Raw genomic sequence first — 20749 nt, 5'->3', positions numbered from 1 at the left:
GGTAGCGGTGCTGACACAACCCTAAAACCTAGAAACCCCAGAGACAGCACCCCTGAGACAGGCAAGCGAGCAATAGAACGCCTACACGTTCACGTGCAATAGGCCACATTTTTTCCTAAGTAAATGCCTGTCACAGACTTTGTTAATTCAAGAGCCCTAGGACTTTGCTGCTAGTACCACTGTCACTCTCTCGCCTCTCCGAATACTCCATTATACTACCTCCCATCCAAAAGCTTATCTTACCTGTAATTTGTGTTTGAGGGCTGGCTCCACCTGGAATTCACAGAGTCCTAACGCGTTCTGCAGCAGGGCCACAACTGGAGTTTCCCGGCGTGGATTTTCTGCAAATCAAAAGCAATCAACATTAGAAATGTGGTAGCGGTGCTGACACAACCCTAAAACCTAGAAACCCCAGAGACAGCACCCCTGAGACAGGCAAGCGAGCAATAGAACGCCTACACGTTCACGTGCAATAGGCCACATTTTTTCCTAAGTAAATGCCTGTCACAGACTTTGTTAATTCAAGAGCCCTAGGACTTTGCTGCTAGTACCACTGTCACTCTCTCGCCTCTCCGAATACTCCATTATACTACCTCCCATCCAAAAGCTTATCTTACCTGTAATTTGTGTTTGAGGGCTGGCTCCTTCATTTCTTCATTTCTTCATTGTGCAGAATCCAGGCATCAGCATTATGGGTAATGGATAGGGTGAGTCTGGAGGAGGAGGACTCAGGATAGACGACCAGGACTGAGTTCTTGTCAACTAACTGTTGTGAACCGGTGGAATGCTGCTGCATCAAAATCAAGACAGTTCTGCTGATGTGCTTGTTGTTTGATTGGGTGATTACAGTTTTGTTGGGAATGTGATGAAGCACTTGCTAAAGAAAGACAGACATACAGGAATAAAAGTGAATAAGGAGGACTATTTACAATTAATGAATGATTGATTGAGTCATTTTCAGAACTCGCTGTCAGGGAAGCAGAACTCGTCCTCATACTCTGCTAACTCATCAGTCGGGGTTACTTCTGGTAACTGAGGAGAACTTTCCTCGGGTAGGGCGGTGTCCTCTTCTTCCTGCGTGCATTCTCGTACTCTGTAATCTGGTGGTATGAAGTGCTGGTTCATCTTTATCAAGGTGAGCCGCTCCACATTTGCGGGCAAGAGGCGGGACCTTTTGGAAGTCACAATGCCACCAGCAGAACTAAAAACACGTTCTGAAGACACGCTTGCGAGTGGGCAAGACAAGTAATTGATAGCCAGGTTGGTGAGCTCTCGCCATATTTTTCTTTTCCCATGCCAATACGCCAATGGGTCCTCAGTAATATTGACCTCTGTTGAGTCATCCAGATAGGCCTGCACCATTGAAAGAATGTCCTCCCGGATTCCTGTACTTTGCACTTCTGTGTCCTTTCTAGGACCAGGAAACCCTAGCTGAGTTAGCCAACTCGCTTCAGACATATCGCATGTGCCTGGTGCAGATGATACGGTTGCTGGTGTGGTTAACGGCTCAGAGGGAAAGTCACTCACTTCTGCCACAGGCACAGATGGTGAAGTGCTTTTTTGGGACGCCTGATCGCCTGCTGATTGACTAGTAGTACTGTCTTCTCCTACAGTTTCCTTCCGTTCTATTTCAAAACGAATGGCTGACTGAGCTAGCCAACCTTTGTACTCTGTAACATCCGATGTTTCAAAAGGAATTATTACTTTGCCAAACAATGGCTTTTTGTAACGTGGATCCAGAATAGTAGCACAAATGTAGTGCTGTTGTTTCTTGATATTTACAAGCCGTTCATTGCTAACTAGGCGTTGTAATAATCTCTGCGCCAACTCATGTGCTTCGTTCTTTCCAACGTCCTTTAATTGTGAAGACACCACCTTGACTTGGTGCTCGAGCTTCAGCAACAGTGGGATAGCTTTGCTCAAAGAACAGTCCTCCCTGCTCACGTCACGCGTGAAGACCTCAAAAGGCCGAAGCATGTCTGTCAGGCTTTTAACTAGCTGCCATTGCTCCACCGCTAGCATCATTCCTGTCGTATCACCACCCAGGTTGTAGAAATACTCATTGACTACTGGAAACAGCTCATGCAGACGCTCAAGCATGTAGAAGGTTGAGTTCCAACGTGTTGCTACCTCCTGGATAAGTGCTTTCACTGGCATTCTACGTTCATTTTGCTTGCGCCTCAGCTCCTTCCGGGCCTTAAAAGAATGGTTGAAATGTGTGCATATTCTTCTGCAGATGGTCAGTGTTTTGTCGACTGCAAGTTCTTTTTTCAAAAAATTTTGCACAACAAGGTTGATACAGTGCGCCAAACACGGCACTCTGATATAGAAACCGTCCTCCATGGCCTTAACTACATTCCTGCCATTATCTGTAGAAACATAACCAACCTTGCAATTTCTTGGGCGCAGCCATTTCAAGACCTTTTTGTTAAAGTCAGCCAAAATGTTGACTGCAGTATGACTTTTCTCCATGCCAAACATGGCTAATGTTGCATGTTTACGAGCACCCTTAAAAATCTCGACCAAATCACCACCTGCATTTATCTGTTTAATAACCCCTGAAAAAGAGACCCAGTGTGCAGTGATGCACATGTAATCAGTGGCTGCGCAACTGGTCCACATGTCTGTTGTCAGGTGTATAGTGTGAACAGCACTCTTCTGCAAAGCTGCCCCCACCAACTCAAGCACCTCTTTGTGTAGTGCTGGAACAGCAACCCTGGCAAAATAGTACCGGCTAGGAACCTTCCATTTAGGGGCCAATGTTGCCACGAGTTCAAGGAAACCCACACATTCGACAAACGAAAAAGGGAGAAGGTCCACCGCTAGCATTTTTGCCAGCTTAGTGTTATAGAGGCGTACAGTTGGGTGGTTGCGTTGAAATTGCGCATCTGAGGAGAACATGCCTGAAATGGTGCGCTGGACAAATTTACGGGATGATGCGGATGCCTTCTTCGACCCACTTCTGATCAGTGTTGACATTTTCCGCATTGGTGTGTCTCCCAGACTCTCAGTGTGCCTGCTATGTGTTACGGAGGGTGTGATGCTGCAAGGGGTACTGGGTGCAACCGGACACATGTCTGACGCTTCTTCTACCTCCCCATCATCTTCAGATGAAACACCTACTATGGGTATATTTTGGCCACTTGCCCTTTGGGATCGCTTTCCCTTGACTTTTGCTAGGTGCGGAAACCATTCGACAGCGTGCTTTCTTTCAAGATGACCTATCTGGCCTCCGGTTCCATAGTTGGTACCAGTCTTACCACGGCTAACTCTAGTCTTACAAATGCAACAAACGGCTATGTTATCATATTTTTCGTGGACACTAAAAAAGTTCCAAACTGGGGACTGGAAACTTCTGGTTTTGCCGCACGAGGTGATACTGGTGCCAATGCCAGATGAAGCAGTGGTGGATGAGCCTTGCAGACATCTACTGGGTTGTGCAATTATTGCAGCAACCTTACTTGAGGGAGTCGAGCGGGATGGAGTCCCCCTCCGGGGAGAAAATATGGGAGCTGTAGGTTTTGTTGAACTTGTGGTACTACTTGACTGCGTTGGTGGTGCTACCAGTGGCACGTCGCCAGGGTCACGCTCAGCATGACGTCGGGATAGGGTGTAAATGTCTGTCTGCTGCATGGCCGGTGTGGCTGGACTGACATGTGTGATGACTAGGTCATTGCTGTCATCCTCTTCAACAACATCAGAATGCACCACTTCATCAAGTCCGACGTTCGGATCCATAAGTATAAGCTTTCCGGGGCCCTTCCTTTTAACATTTGATACCTTTCGCAGCTCATGGTGTGCCTCCCTCTCAGACATCGGAGATGGTTGCCAATCCAGATCCAGATCATCGTCTGATGGAGCGGGGCTTGAAGAGGAACTTCTACACATCCTCCTTGATCTTTTCCTTGCTGGGGAGCTGGGAGAAAATGAATCATCAGGAGGAGTGGCTTCGTCTTCCTGACATGATACCCCGGCTCCAAAGTCAATTTCCTCCTGTGCCCCTACTTCTGGAAGAACAACCATTGTGGGAACTTGCACCGCTCCATGGCCATCTTCACTGACCTCTACTTGCAAGTCTCCATGGACCTCTCCTTCTCGGCCTTCTCCTTCTCGGCCTTCTCCTTCTCGGCCTTCTCCTTCTCGGCCTTCTCCTTCTCGGCCTTCTCCTTCTCGGCCTTCTCCTTCTCGGCCTTCTCCTTCTCGGCCTTCTCCTTCTCGGCCTTCTCCTTCTCGGTCTTCTCTTTCTCGGCCTTCTCCTTCTCGGCCTTCTCCTTCTCGGCCTTCTCCTTCTCGGCCTTCTCCTTCTCGGCCTTCTCCTTCTCGGACAGCTCCTTCTCGGACAGCTCCTTCTCGGACAGCTCCTTGCGCATGTACTTCTGCTTGTACTAGTAGCCCATGCAGTTGTTGTTGCGGCTTTGGTTGTTGAATAGTACTTGTGAGATGAGTTAAAACCTGTGTTGATGGCGTGCTGCTACTTTCTTGCGATGATCCAACATCACTGGTCGTTGGTGATTCAACAACTAAACAGGCTACCTGTGCAGCACTCATGGTGGGCCTTTGTTTTTTTGGTTGTTGTTGCCCAAAAAATGTCTTGGTTGAGCAACCAGTCGCCTTGGTAAGTGGTGCCACTTGCTTCTTCTTCTCCTTAGTAGAGACATCTTTCTTGGAAGAGGACCTACGGGCACCTCTTTTTGGAGCCATCTTCTTCAGATGTCTTAACAACAGGCCGCAGCAGCACTTCTTCCTGGCACTGATGCTCAACGATGATGCGTAGTTTTGTGCACCTAAACGCAAATGAAGACAGAGGAACATCAGTAAATATAAATGTTGCATATCTAGCGCTTGAATAAACAGTTAGCAAGTAGGCATTTATGAATACACACGTGCACACCACACAATATGGAATTTTCATAATTAGGATTTGCTACATTTTTGGGAAACAGGAATTTAACAATGATCCAAGAGAGCACACACACAGAGGGTTGTGCTTTCATGTACCCCTGACTCCGCCTGGGCACCATGGGTGAAAGCAAGGCACAATGGGTGTAGGCCTATGTCTCATAGCTCACTGCCTGCCTTCAAAATGGCCGCTTGACCCCCCCATCCACATGGCCAGGACCATGCCTCAAAATGGCCACCACCAACATAGCCAGCACCCAACCCCTACTCCAAAAAGTGAAAACACACAACACAAATCAAATCACCACAATCCAATGCCATCCATCCATTTTCAGAAGGCTTATGCTGCCTGCTGGTGGTTTTCCGGTGCAAAATTGCATTTTTTACAATTTCGCGAGTGCGAGATTGTTGCTTCACGGCGCGAACGTGGCAAAAACCCACAAAATCCGCGAACAGACCGATTCTGGGCCCCCCTGGGCATAATGGATGACATCAGAGCACAGAATCATGTTAACAAAAATAATTTTAACAAAACTGTTGTATCATCCATGCACCCATAAATAAGCCTGGTGGTTTTCAATTCATGTGCAGCAGAATTGTAATTTTTACAATTTCGCGAGTGCGAGATTGTTGCTGCGCGGGACACGAGCAGTGCGAACACAAGCAAAAACATCCTCAGCTCGCGAACTTGCAGATTTTCCCCCCAAAAAGTCGAAAAAAAAAACACACACAAAAATCACCACAAACAAACAACATCAACTTACTTCTTTGTGAAATCAAAATTCGAATCCAAAATTAATCCAAAAAGCCTCAAATCCAAATATCCAGCAGCAACCACAAAAAGTAATCCTTCCCAGTCAAGAATGATCGAAAAGTGGCCAGGAAATGGAGGAGCTTGCTGGACAGGAACAGGAAGTTGGAGACTGGGGCACTTCCTTCACCCCACCCCTATGGGAGGAGCTTGCTGGACAGGAACAGGAAGTTGGAGACTGGGCCACTTCCTTTACTAAGTAATTTTTGTACTTTCGCTAGTGCGAGATTGTTCCTGCCCGCGCCGCGGACCGCGAGCAGCGCGAGCAGTGCGAACACAAACAAAAAATCCGCTTCGCGCGGATTTAGCGTATTCTCGCCGCATCCGCGAGAGTTCGCGGATTGCGGATTCCCCGAAAATACGAAAAATCCGCGAGCGTAACGGATTTTACGCCCATGCTTAATGAGTACTATACATTAGTCCAATTATTTGTGCTCACCCTTAGGTAGCTTGGCACAGGTTTTTTTTAAAGTGTGTCTTATTAACTTACTTCACATACAGGATATTAGCGATTGTACTTCTCATCTGACATTGTGGCATGCAACGCATATAACTAGTTAAATACTGTATAACTGGAAGTTATCCTATAACCCCCTCTGGCCCCTCTTTCAAGCTTCCATGTAGAGAACAGTCCACAGTTTTTATCTATTATATAAATAGTGCATATTTGATCGGCACATAGGGAACACAAATAATGCTGTTATTATCAGACAGAAGTAGGCCTCGTATGGTCGAGTCCCCTCAACCCACCCTTTCATCCCAGTCCTCCATCCTTACAGTCATAGGCTGTACATAGTCCAGCAAGTCCCGCAACATCATTCCTTATGCAAATAGCGCTTCAAGCAGCTTATCATCTTTCCTTGTCATTCTTATATGTTCCCCTTCTGCACTTGCCCATCCCCGTAGATCTCTCTCCCACCTTTTCCAAGTTGGGGTCTGCTACTCATCCAGTGGTTGCGCCGTTTTGCCACCATGAGGCCCAATACCTTAAAACATCTGGTGAATTTTCGTTTCGGATCTCCTGGCAGCAGGCCCAGCAAGCATTTAGTAATCAATAGAGGGACATCCCACCCCGTCGCACGTTTCAGCTATGCTAGTACCTCTACCCAATACGCAGCCATGGGCAGGCATCGCAAAACCATATATCAAAAATCAGTCTCTACTGCCTCAAATCTCAGACAGCATGGATCTTGCGTTCGGTAAATAGTGTTTAGTCACTTGCGGGACATGTAAGTCATGTGTATTATATTATATTGGAGCTCACTGATACCCTACAGATAGCTGCGTTTATTTTGGACCAATCTTTGGGGGAAAGGGGTTTATCACTTGGGGATTGCAATTTCTCCTCCACCCGCAGTGGTTTGACTCGCCGATCTGCGTGCAAGGCTTGATAAAGGTGCATTACAAGTCTGCTGTCCCCGGCCATAGACAACATAGTAGCCAGGGTGTCAGAGATGTCAGGAGCCTCCAGTAATATTGGCCATGATTGGGGTGCTGTGGCTGCAATCAAGGCTTATTGAAGACATTGTCCCAGATGCAAAATAAAGGTGTACATGTCATCCTGTAGCGTATGCAGATGACACACAGCTCCTGTTCACTTGGAGGAAAAATGAAGTCTCTACTTTGGCCACCAAACACTGCCTGCCCACAGTTTTCCGTTGGCTGGCGGGGGCTGAATTAAAATGCAATGAGGAGAAATCGGAAATACTCTTATTTGGCAACTTTCCCGCCCGGTTTAGGAAATCACTCTGGCCCTCCGACTCTGTATTGCCTTCTTCCTCAGGTAACCCAGTTAAGAACTTAGGGGTCTGGTTCGGGGACAATCTCCGATTCTCATCCCAGCTCAAGAAGCTGGCTGGGTCTTGCTTTGGTGTCTTAAAGCCCCTCAGAAAGTTTCCTCCCCTTCTTCCTCAGGTGGCTAAGGAGTCCTTATTCTTTCTCGGATAGATTATGCCAACATATGCTGGCATCCCAAGCTACCTATTAATTAAATTGCTAGTGGTGCGGAGCGCTGCTGCCAGGCTGCTCATGAACGTTTCCACCAGATGTAGCATGAGACAACACTTACGCGCCTTACACTGGCTGCCATGGCAGAGAGGGTCAGATTTAAGATCCTTGTTATCGCCCACCGTGCTCTTTATGCCACTGGGCCCGGCTATCTTCAGAGACGGTTTTCCTTTTATACCCCTGCAAGAGAACTGCGTTCCTATACTCAACTTCCAGCCCAAATCCTGCATTTCCGTTTGCAAAGGACAGACGGCAGTTCTCTAGCTGTAAAGGCCGCTTTGGCCTGGAACGATCTGCACTTTGCGCTTCTGTGCATTCAGGACCCAATTCTCTTCAAGAAGAAGCTTAAAACTCATCTATTTACCTAATATTGGCTCTTGGTGCTTCTACACTCTCTCAAGGTTCACGCCGGGACACTCTTGCAGTATCTGTGCACGTTGGAAATATTAAATACCATAACATAAATCCACTCCCCGGGTATAGGTCGGCTAGCGTCAGGCAGCCTCCCTACTGCCGCTCCTCTGTGAAGATTGACTGCGCTATCTGGTCAATGGGTGCATAATCCAAATGTCCAGATTGGGCACATGGGAAGCCCACTTTAATACTCTCTGAACTGTCCCATCCCTGGGTCTGCCCATCAGCCTGATCAAATAGGGGAGAGTGTGGGGCAAATGTCTGCTACGCTTCACAAGTGACCTCAGTTGATATCCTGCATGCATGCCCGCTAACAGGGACCTCTCCCAGTTGGGAATAATAACACCTAACAAGAGGTTCAGGTACACAGATTCAATAGCAACTACAAATTCATACTGGAAAATTCATTTAGGTAAAGAAGGAAAGAAAGAAAGAAGCCTATACTTCAAAACCAATTACAAAAAATACTCATAATTTATTAAACATATCATTTCAAATAAAACACATTACAAGTCAAATTAACGCTCACAGAAAAGTGTTGGCAAAACTAGGACAATCAATTCATATTACCAAACACGTGGCTAACATACAAACATTACATGTACAGAAAGAACAACAAAACCAAATATAATGTGTCCTTCACAGTTTGTGGCCACAGAATGCGTCGACGGCGTTTCGACCGCTGGTTGACTATGCGGTCATCATCAGGACAGACAGTGGTTTGAGCGTTTTCAGTAACTGTATTAAAAAGGAAATTGCAATAACTAATTACATTCGAATGGGTAGGCTTCTTTAGAGGAAAAAATGGAAAAAGAAGTAGAAAAGAAAGACACCTTTAGAGAAAAGGAAGAAAAAATCAGCAGAAAGCTAACACCACACCAAAAGTGATACTATCTTCCCAAGGATAATAAATTGGTATTCACCAGTATTAAAAGCAGACCATTCAAATTTTGAACGGCAGGTGCAGTATGTTAAAAATCTGCAAATCACAAAAAAAAAATGTTTTTAAATCACAGTGGTACATAGATCCACTTAACTGGTCCTACTAAGTAGCAAAGGGGCAATACCTAAGACACATAGGCCAAACAAATACTCACTTATTGAACAAATCACAAGTCCTCATAACACAAGTCGAGGACTGATAAGAGAGCTTGCATGCGAGTGTATCTTCAGCATGAAAAGAAGTCCATGGGGAGCACTTAATTATGGCCCAGCGTTTGCCCAATCAATCAGCACTAGAAATATAAAAGAAAATAAACAGAGAGTGACAAACTATACTACTCATGTGCCAAGCCTCGTCATACTGAGTAGCCACAGGATTATTAACTTCACCCAGGACTACCCGGGGTTCTAATCCCAGTAATAATTCAGGCAACAATCTGTAAAAATATACAGAAATGAAAAAAAAGAATATATCAGTCTGTATTAATCGTCCACCACAACTAGACACGTATAATAACTACTAAATTATTTGCTTCCTCCAAGGCTACCTTAACTTATAGCCCCGTTTATTAAACAGGCGATGTGCCATAAATGAGGCGACGTGCCATGAAGCACCACACTGATTTACTAGTACAAAAGACCACAGATAGTGAAACTCGGTATTATTAGACCAAAAAGTCTACCGGAAAACAATTAAGATGGCCCTCGATTCAAAAGATAAGCCATACAGAATCAAAAATATACTCAAAAACTAGAGCCTCGAATACTGAAATCAAAAGGTATACTTATATGGTGCAACGTGTAACAAAAAACAATATGCATATTTAATAGGTAACAAGGCCACCGAGCAAAGTATGCTGGAACAACATGCAAGTAAACTCAGTAAACAAGTGTTTACTGAGTCCGTGGGTGATAATTCACAGCACTGCTACACTCAGCACACTCAGCTCGCGATTAAGCCGGCATGCGTTTATAGAAATAGAAAGAGAAAAAAACCTCTCAAAGTCGGGTGACATCTTGGAACAGTAAAGGTAGCCTTCAGTGGACGTGATGAGCTAACATTGCTATTACTAATTTAAAAGGCACAAAGATAATCAGTCCAGTATAATTTAATATGTTTCGAACTATATGACCTAAAAGTATTCAGGCATGGTATTTCATAATATTGGGCAAAGAAAGTCACCTACAGGGACCAAAAATGCTCTCAGTTATGCCGTAAAAATAGTGTTGAATCAACCACTGAACTTGGAGAGAATTGTGTGCATATACTCTGTATATCGAAAATATAAATGTAAAATGCATGTCTTAATAGCACACATGACGTGGTTATAGTGAGGGACTGTCTACAAAACGCAATATCCAAATAGAGAACTATATAGGGATGTATAGGGGTCCCTCAGTATCTTAAGATAGACACAGAAAAGAAGTAAGAAAATAGAACAAGAAATTAATTTTTCCTTTAAAAAGGTCTAGTTACAAAAGACAAAAATTATCATAACGTCAGACAATAATTAAAAAAAGGTTTTTACATCCAAGTATAATCCGCATATGAAACAATTACATTGAGTAGAACAGTTCCCAACAACATCTCAGAAGTACGGTATAATTCATTGGTCAACCAGGCAATTGTATCAGGAAAGCCAGATCCAGAGAGGGGAACAGATCAAAATAGTATGCAGTACTTAACAAGTAATAACAGAATGACATTCCTCCATTGAATTCAAACCTGAATTAATACTGTCACACCTCAACATCCAACGACATTCCATACGGTTTAATATCGTTGAGATGCTTCCACCTCGATCAGGGGTTTTGATTACTTCAATGACCTGCCAGCGCATATCGTCAGGTGCATGATTGAACTGCACATAGTAGGCCACTAGTGGAGCGTTTTCTGTTTGACAACGGATACGACTTTTGTGTTGGCCAAGGCGTAGTTTAACTTTATGCATCGTTCGGCCAATATATATCCGGTCACACGGGCACCAAATTGCATATACGACATTCGTCGTATTGCAGTTAGAAAAACTGCGTAAGTCATGCTTAACATTGCCATGTACAAATTGTTTGGTGTTTACACAAGACACACACATGAGGCAGCCACCACACTTGTAGTGTCCCACAGTTTTATTTAAACCCCACAAAGATGTTATGGTGGGGCTCTCATGACGAGGTAGTGCCGCTCGGACCAAATGGTCGCGAAGGTTCTTTCCTCGTTTAAATGAGAACAACGGTAATTCCTCAGTGATGCCTGTGGATACAACTAAAGGCCAGTATTTTTTAATTACTTTAGTAATTTGGTTACTGCGAGTGCCAAAAGTCGTCACACATGGAGTCCTGGTCATGGGTTTCCTGACTTGGGGAATAAGTAGTAGGTCACGATGATTATACCAGGCTTGTTTCATCAAGCGCTTGACCAATTTGCGGGGATACCCACGTTGTTGTAATTTCCTAGACAGGATTTCGGCCTCGCGAAAGTAATCATCCTTAAAATAACAGTTCCTACGAATACGTAGGAACTGGCCGAATGTAAGCCCCTCTTTAAGCCCACACGGATGGTTACTCGAATACTCTAAAAGAGTGTTCCGAGCCGTGGGTTTAGTGAACAATTTGGTAGATAGCTTCCCACCGTGTGGAAAAATAGAGAGGTCCAGAAAATCGACCTGGCTGTTACTTGAACAGGATGTAAATTTCAAGTCATCTGAACATGAATTGAGCCAGATCAAAAATGTGCCCAGGGAGTCCTTAGTGCCAGTCCAAATAAAGAAAATGTCGTCAATGTAGCGTCGCCAATTGCGAACGCTATCAAAAAAAGGATTAACATTACAGTCATAAATAAAACGTTGTTCAAAGTCATCAACAAACAAAATAGCAAAATTGGGGGCATAAGAAGCCCCCATAGATGTACCCTTAATCTGCAAATAATATTGTCCGTCAAACTCAAAAAAGTGTTTTGTCAAAGAAATCGTCAAAAGGTCAACAATAAATTCTGTTGGGACAGGCATAGGGGCAACCCGTGTGTCCAAGACTTTGCGGATCACCTCAATCCCCTCCAATTGAGGGGTGTTGGTGTATAGGGACTCTAAGTCCATACACACCAACAATTCAGTTTCAGGGCAGAACTGCATCAATTCCAATTGGAAAATAATATCACTACTATCACGCACATAACTGCGAGTGGAACCAGCGAAATCCTTAATAAATCTGTCAATGTATTTACACAATGGTTCCAGGACCGACCCACAGCCAGAAACAATGGGTCGGCCTGGGGGGTGGAGAACACACTTGTGTACCTTGGGAAGGGTATACAATACAGGGGTACGAGGTGACTTAGCATTGAGAAACATAAATTCCTTCTGCGTGAGAAAACCTTCAGTTTTGGCCACAGATGTTTTATCAAGAATCAAATTTTGAATCTCTATCAAAGGACTGGTTCTAAGTGGACGATAGTGGTTAACATTAGAAAGCTGGCGTATTATGTCAGTTTTATAGTCATTTTGTGATTGCATCACTATACCCCCACCCTTATCGGCCGGCTTTATTATGACATCAAGGTTGGATTTAAATGTTGTCAGTGCCTGGCGCTCACTTAAGGAGATGTTATAGGGGACACATTCGAAGTTTTTACTTAAAGAGAACACATCCTTCAATACCATGGATTCAAAGGCCAATAATTCAACCAGAACTTGGTTGGAAGGTGGATTGAAAGTGGAAGGAGGTCTTAATCCTGAGAAATTTTCAAACGTTTGGCTTTCCTTACCTAGAAAAAAGGCCTTGATCCGTAGTTTCCTAAAAAATTGCAAGAGTTCCACTTGGATATCAAACAAACAAGACTTCTCAGTCGGAACAAAACTCAAGCCCCTAGACAAAAGTGACATCTCAGCAGAAGACAATTGATGTTCAGAAAGGTTAAAAACGGGAATAGTGGGAATAGTCTGCGGCCGTTCAGTTATTGCGGGGGGCCCCATTGATAAAACTTCCTGCGCTTTTGTCTCTCTCCTGATTGAAAATTCCAGTGTTGTGTCTGGGGGCTCGCTAAGGATACGCGCGTTTTGGCTCTGCCTCTCCCTCTCCCTCTCTGATCTAAAAAAGAAGGTGGTGGGGGGTAACTTAGGTTAGAGGGACCAGGACGAGAATTAGTGCCCTGATCAGATTCATCGCCTGAACTCGCAGATGATTCAGAAAATGTTACCCCTACATTCCTTTTAAAACACCCCCATATGGGGTAGTTATCGGAATGTTGATGTCTATGTTGGGCAAATAATTCGTCCTGTATATAGGGGTGACAATGCAGTTGGTCAAAGTTTGTGATGTCCTTCTGTATTTTATTAGTTTTCTTGGTACGTTCAATGTGTTCGAACTCGGCAATAGTTTTAAGCACTTTATCCAAAGCTGCTTTCGCATCAGCCACTATATTACCCTCTAGAAGTCATTTTTCCAAATCAGCTATAATTTCCAGTTCTCTCTTACTGTGTTCCAACGCTGTTTCGATACCATGCACAAGCCAATGTCGGGAACAAGTAACACCGATATGGCTAAAGCCTTTTTGGAACTTGGGTCATTAGTAAAGATTACTGGAACATTGCGGACTTGTAGACCCATAGGGATGACATCCTTTTTAAGATATTCGGTCATCATTAGGGCATGTAGTGTGGTTCTTACATGTTTTTTGCGGCACTGCTCCAATTCATCAAGCAATGCATGTCCGGCATCCAATGCAGGCGTTGCTGCTGTAGCACCAAGTAGGGAAGGCCCATTCTTGATGCGTGAAATATACTCCTCCGAATAGGTAGGAGTTACAGTGTTAGTCATCATGTCTTAGACCCACACAACGAGGCACAAAGCCCTCACAACCAACCGGTTGTACTTAAATCATTAATAACGACAGAGGCTGTCCAATACCCCTGAACCAGGGACAGTTAATAATAACACCTAACAAGAGGTTCAGGTACACAGATTCAATAGCAACTACAAATTCATACTGGAAAATTCATTTAGGTAAAGAAGGAAAGAAAGAAAGAAGCCTATACTTCAAAACCTATTACAAAAAATACTCATAATTTATTAAATATATAATTTCAAATAAAACACATTACAAGTCAAATGAACACTCACAGAAAAGTGTTGGCAAAACTAGGACAATCAATTCATATTACCAAACACGTTGCTAACATACAAACATTACATGTACAGAAAGAACAACAAAAACAAATATAATGTGTCCTTCACAGTTTGTGGCCACAGAATGCGTCGACGGCGTTTCGACCGCTGGTTGACTATGCGGTCATCATCAGGACAGAGAGTGGTTTGAGCGTTTTCAGTAACTGTATTAAAAAGGAAATTGCAATAACTAATTACATTCGAATGGGTAGGCTTCTTTAGAGGAAAAAATGGAAAAAGAAGTAGAAAAGAAAGACACCTTTTGTGAAAAGGAAGAAAAAATCAGCAGAAAGCTAACACCACACCAAAAGTGATACTATCTTCCCAAGGATAATAAATTGGTATTCACCAGTATTAAAAGCAGACCATTCAAATTTTGAACGGCAGGTGCAGTATGTTAAAAATCTGCAAATCACAAAGAATTTTTTTTTTAAATCACAGTGGTACATAGATCCACTTAACTGGTCCTACTAAGTAGCAAAGGGGCAATACCTAAGACACATAGGCCAAACAAATACTCACTTATTGAACAAATCACAAGTCCTCATAACACAAGTCGAGGACTGATAAGAGAGCTTGCATGCGAGTGTATCTTCAGCATGAAAAGAAGTAAATGGGGAGCATTTAATTATGGCCCAGCGTTTGCCCAATCAATCAGCACTAGAAATATAAAAGAAAATAAACAGAGAGTGACAAACTATACTACTCATGTGCCTAGCCTCGTCCCAGTTGGGATCAGCATCCAGTCAATGTACTGCATGCTGGAGCTGGGTTGCCAAATAATATAATTCTAGGTCCGGGATCTCCAGCCACTCCTGGTCCCACACCCTCCACAACATATCAAGGCTCACCCTGCACACCCTACTGTTCCAAAGTAACTCCAGCAATAGTGAGTCTAGTTCTCTAAAGATACTCCTAGGCAGTTCATAAAAGGCCCCCTGCATAATATAGAGGCAATGCAGTATTACCACCATCTTGATGAGGGCAATCTTGTCCATCAAGGTAATATGCAGTGTGTTTGAGAACCAGTTTGAATGACGCAGGCCCTCCAGCACCATTCCCATGGTATAGTCGCAAAGCTGCCCTTCATCATGTACTATGTGTAACCCTATGTATTGGACCTTGTCTACCCTCCAGGACAACTCTACCCACAGGAGCCGTTCCAGCAGTAAATCCTTAAGCTGTCCTAGCGGGAACAATAAAGATTTATTCCTGTTGATCTGAAGACCAGAGACCTCCCAATACTATGTCAGTGCATTCAACAACAGTGGTACTGACAGATCTGGCTGCCTCAAGTTCACCATAGGATCGTCAGCATGAAATGAAGTGATATGCTCAGTCACCCCCGTCCGTATGCCGCACCCCCTGAGAACCTGTGTCAGTTGACAAGATAAAGGTTCCATAGGTCTGGCAAAAATCAAGGGGGACACCGGACAGCCCTGCCTAGTGCTGCGCTGCAAGGTAATCACAGGTGAGACATACCGCCCCAAACACCCCCTGGCTCGTGGACCTTCACATAACAATATTATCCAGTTTATAAATTAGGAGCCCAAACCCATTCTGTGGAGGACCCGCCAGACGTGTTCCCATCTTACAGAATCAAAAGTGAGCTCTACATCTAAAAAGTTGTCCTCTTTTAGTTCCGGTGATTGCATAATGTGTGCCAATCTGCGGATGTTACGGAGCGTATTTCTAAGAGGTATGAAACCAGACTGATTGTCATGTATCAACTGTGGGCGAAAAGGCAGGAGTGCTGCTGCCAATACCTGGCTAAGGAGTTTGGGGTCCATGTTCAGCATAGAGAGGGGTCTATAAGAACCAGTGTCTGTGGGGTACTTACCTGGCTTTTATGTGACCACCATTAGGGCCACTCTCATTGATCTTGGTAATTCCCTTCATTTTAAGGCCTCCGTGAGGACCAACAGCAGTTTATCGAGCAGCATATCTGGAAATTGCTGCTAAAATTCATCCGGAAGACTGTCTGCACTCAGTTATTTAGCGGATTTTAGGGCCTTTCCGGCATATAATTCTTTTTTGCTCACTGGGCACTCAAAGCCGGATGTATGATGGTACAACGCGTACCGTTACAACGTGTCCCTTTACGACGCAGTTTTAACAATGCAAGTCGTTACAACGACTTGCGTTGGGGGGGCGCTCATAGTGAATAGTTTAATTTACTATTCCAACACCAGTCCCCGTGGATAGTAGGGAAGGTGTTGGATAGTAAATTAAACTATCCCCTATCCTAGAGCACCCTCCAGCGAAAGTCGCTGTACCGACTTTCGTTGTTAAAACTGCGTCGTAACGGTACCGTGTTGTAGCGGTTCCATTGTAAAGGATGTTTCCCCTCAAAGCCTCTTGATCCTCCGTCAGCAGCCAAAAAGGTCAGGGGAGACCACACCAAAAGATGCCAGGTGTCACACTTAGGGATATATTCCTGTGGATTGTCAGCCAAGCAGATGGTCTAAAGAAATAAGTGGAGACTGGGAACACACAATGAAAGTACATTTTCAATAAAAAATTCCCTGCATAGACCTTTGAAGTTTTTGAGTGTACAGAAACTAAGGACTCTGAGGGATACTTCTAATTATAGATTCCTTAACTTGTGAATATTTCACAGGTGTGATATTGGATCCGGAAAACTTCAAAGGAGTACTTCTGTGTGCTGGTAGGTGGTGCTGTGCAGCTCAGCACCAACATCGTTCTGCTCCGGAAGTAAAGAGCGGGACCACATATAAGCACTACTCATGTGTGCTGAAGTCAGTTCCTTTCTGCACCTTCAGACATGGATCTGGAGCGACTCTAGTCTTTTAAAGACTTTTTATGTATAATTTTACAGCGTACATGGGAAAATGTCACCTCCTAATGCAACAGAGTTCAAGCTGGGCAGAACGTTTTGCAAACAGATGTCTGTAACAGACCCTCATGAGGTATGCCTATACCTGGGGTCAAAACACGATTCCAGGGCCTGCTTTGACTGCACTCGGAGGAATTTTAAGGCCATATGGGACCACATAGTGAAGCTTTATATCACCAGACATCTGAAGACTACCCTACGCTACCAGTCGAAGTTGAAATGAAGGTCCTGTTCCTGTGGCATATCTTCATCAATGGCAAAGTCTTCAAGTAAGTCCATAAAGAGGCATAAGAAATCTAAGTGGAAACTTGCCACTTCTCGCAAATCTCGAACTCCAGAGAGGGCGCAAGGACATCGATGTGCCACCCACTCTTGCTCCTTTTCTTCATCAGAGCGGATCCCAACCATAGTACGGATGCACACCAAACATCCTAGCCCGTCAGTGAATATGCCTCAAGTTGAGGCCTGTAGGGAGGCCATGCTGTACATTTATGTCTCTTGCATGGGCCTCCAGACGGATCTTCTGCCTGCTGGTTTTACCACGGCTCCGTTTGAGACCCTCTAACTCACTTTGGGTTCAGCACCAGCTCCGGTGCAACTTTGATTCTGTCACCACCCACTGCACCAGTTCCCTTCACAATGATGCTGCCAATGGTATTTTTAATCTAAGAAAGTGGACTTGCTTATTGAAACTTTTTTAGAGGACTACTTGACCTATTTTAACTTGCACTTCTCTCATTTATACACTCACTGATCACACCAATCTATACCGTTAGCCCCACACCTAGGCTTCATATACGGCACAACAAAAAGATCTTCAATAAAAAGCCCCCTGTTGGGTGCCCTCAGGCATTGTAGTGCCAGCCTGATCTGGAGCATGCACGATGATGAAGCATGATCCATGTGAGGGCTTTTGCTCCCGAGGAGTCACATCCCACGCTGACCCCCCCAGGCTAGCACTGACCTATAATTAATTTCCCCACTAGTCTTTACAAGGAACTACATACCCTTTCTTTCATGTGCAAATGAGGGCAAGACTGTGCAGAAACAGACCATTTCTTGATTTACTATGCTCTGCATCAAGATCTGCTATACTTTGACCAGGAAGTAGCTCCAGGTGGCTTATGGGCTCATTCTACCCGAGTCAAAGCTGCTACCATTTTATTGGCTAGGGGAGTGCCTGTTCTGGAGTTTTTGTAGGTGCTGACGTGGGCGCCAATACACATGTTCATGAGGCACTACTGCCTCAACAGTCATTCCCCCAAGATGGGCATTGTGGCTGCTCGGTCCTGCAGGACCTTTTGCCATGAGCCAGTTCACAGGCCCACCACGTAGGGAGGTACTGCTATGGTATCTATTCATAAGCTGTGGAATCTGTGGTTAGATATATTCCATCAGAGTAACAAGTCACTTACCTTCGATAACCCTCTTTCTGGTGTGCACTGTATGTAACCAAACGTTTCTCCTCAGCTCTCTCACACCCCTCTTCTGTGAACTGGACTATTTCCAATCTAAAATGTTCCAACTCTAGAGATCAGCACACTGGTCACACCAATTTGCCGAAGGACTTTGCGTCTGAGGGTGCAGATAGCCTAAGAAAGCAACTCATGTCAGTATAAATGCATGGCACTTATATGCTGCTCCGTCCATCACTTCTGGAGTGGAACAAGGTTAATTTGAAGCTGCACGATGCCACATACTGGCGTGCAGGAGTACTGTTTTGAAGTTTCTGGATCCTCTCTGATAGGTAGGGAATATTCACAAGGTGAGGAATTTGTGGTCAGATAGAGTATTACAAAGGTGAGTAACCTGTTTATCTGCGAAAATCTTAATCAGAAACCTACGATTCTTAGATTTCCAAACCTCAATGAAGAAGGTAAGAATTAATGACTTGATTCCATGGTGAATTTTCTGCATGGGCTCTCTGTGCAGCATAATTGTTCTCCCCTCTGTGCGATCACACTTCTTTTATGCTCCCCTACCTCTATACCCGAAGTACTTACCTGCATGTCTCCTTTGCCTGTATCCCTCTGCTCTATACCATGCTCCACTGCTTTTTGTCTAGGTTTGCTCTAAACAAATCATCGGATGCATTTGGTGTGTGAGAATTTGTGTTTTATAAATGCCCTGGTATTGTGAATAAAGAGTCGGTTTATGTTAAAAAGAATAACTTCGTAATGCAAGTATTTATTTATTTATTTTATTGACTCTAGATGAAGCTTAGTACAAATGTTCCAGCTTTCATCTTACACGTGCACAATATTAAACAAACCCCATTATTTTCTTCCTTTAGTTGAACACATTGAGCAATGACAATGTTCATCTAAAAGAGCAATTGGAAAGTGAGAAGCGTAGATGCCAGCAACTGGACTTGAAGCTGGAGACCTGTAATCAGACTATATTTTCACTTCAGGCTCTTATTAAAAATCGGCAATATCAGGACGATCCCAAGCAACTGACTTCCCCGTGCCAAGAAGCTCATTCCTCCAATCCCAGCACCTTTTTTGACCTGTGTGTGGGGACTGAAAGAGAACCTTTTGGTGTCTCCCGTGGACCCCAACTGGACACATTGCTAAGAAGGGACTTGGATAAAATCAAGATGGACGATTCAATGGACAAATCATATTGGATCCAACGTGTAGGCGATTGTTCTTCACAGCTACAGGAAAGCACTGAATACTATACAGAGAAAATTAATCAACTTGCCCATGGTATATCGCACAGTCGTATAGATTCTCCGCAAAAATAATGACAAGCGGAGGTTATTTCATACGGAGAAAAACTAATTGATTTTAGTTGTATTTAATAAAGTGTTTTAGTTCTACATAGCACAATAAGCCTTCTATCCCTAAATAAATTATCCTGATTTGTATACGAACAGTTTATGGGGAGATTACTAAATGTTTGCATGAAATTATTTTCCCTTTGTGACCAGGATATATTTAAAAAGTGATGGAGTATTTACCATGAATTTCAAGTGCCCAAGTAGGTATGCTCAATCAAGCATCAACATCCAGAAAGCAAATCCCTTTTCAATATAGAGATAATATTGAACACTCATTTAGCACAATACCAGACTGCTTTCTACCCGCATTTCTAAAATTACTAAGATCTTGAAAATGTTTCCACTGTGCTCATCTCACTATCTTTACTGTATTCTGTTTCTAGGACTGGAGAAGATGGCCTCCGTTTTTTGTTCTGTGTGTGTTTATGCTTAATTTTTCCCATCTATTACTTGAACGAAGATCAGCGTGCATTAATAGCTCAAGGGCACGGAGTGAAAAGAGGAAATTAGCTGTCACCCGCAGCCTGGAGTTCTTCGTTCTCATAAACATAAAGGAAGAAATTGTCTTTTATGTTGACCGTGCAATGCAGTTCGTGTCGTTTTCGTTCAAAATGAGGCCGTCTGCATATACATGATAACTTTTAATGATGATATTTGAGCTAATAGGATTTGGGCCTGGCAACTAAAAGTTCTGCTTACCACTGAAAAGCGTACTTCTTGTTGTGCTCTTTAGATTAAGGCCTTATTGCAAGACATGTGAATTTTAAATATGCAGCTTTATCCAATTACACAGTCTTCAGGAAGTACACACTATTTTATCATCCCCCATCTGTTAATCTTTTTAATGAATAGTTTTGTGGGTATTGTACTGTAC

The 20749-nt window shown here is 43.9% G+C and overlaps 1 protein-coding gene across 1 annotated transcript in view; it reads left to right on the top strand.

Annotated features, from left to right (window-relative positions):
- Positions 1-19968, top strand: part of LOC144827230 (uncharacterized) — a 630276-nt gene extending 610308 nt beyond the window's left edge. The window contains exon 5 of the mRNA XM_078685614.1: positions 19384-19968. Coding sequence (XP_078541740.1) covers positions 19384-19839 — 456 coding nt within the window. The 3' untranslated portion in view covers positions 19840-19968. The remainder of the gene's footprint in view (positions 1-19383) is intronic.
- The last annotated feature ends 781 nt before the right edge of the window (positions 19969-20749 follow it).

The sequence above is a fragment of the Lissotriton helveticus genome, chromosome 4_1 (genome assembly GCF_964261635.1).
Source record: "Lissotriton helveticus chromosome 4_1, aLisHel1.1, whole genome shotgun sequence".
Lineage (NCBI taxonomy): Eukaryota > Metazoa > Chordata > Amphibia > Caudata > Salamandridae > Lissotriton > Lissotriton helveticus.
This window is presented reverse-complemented; position numbering and strand designations above follow the sequence as displayed.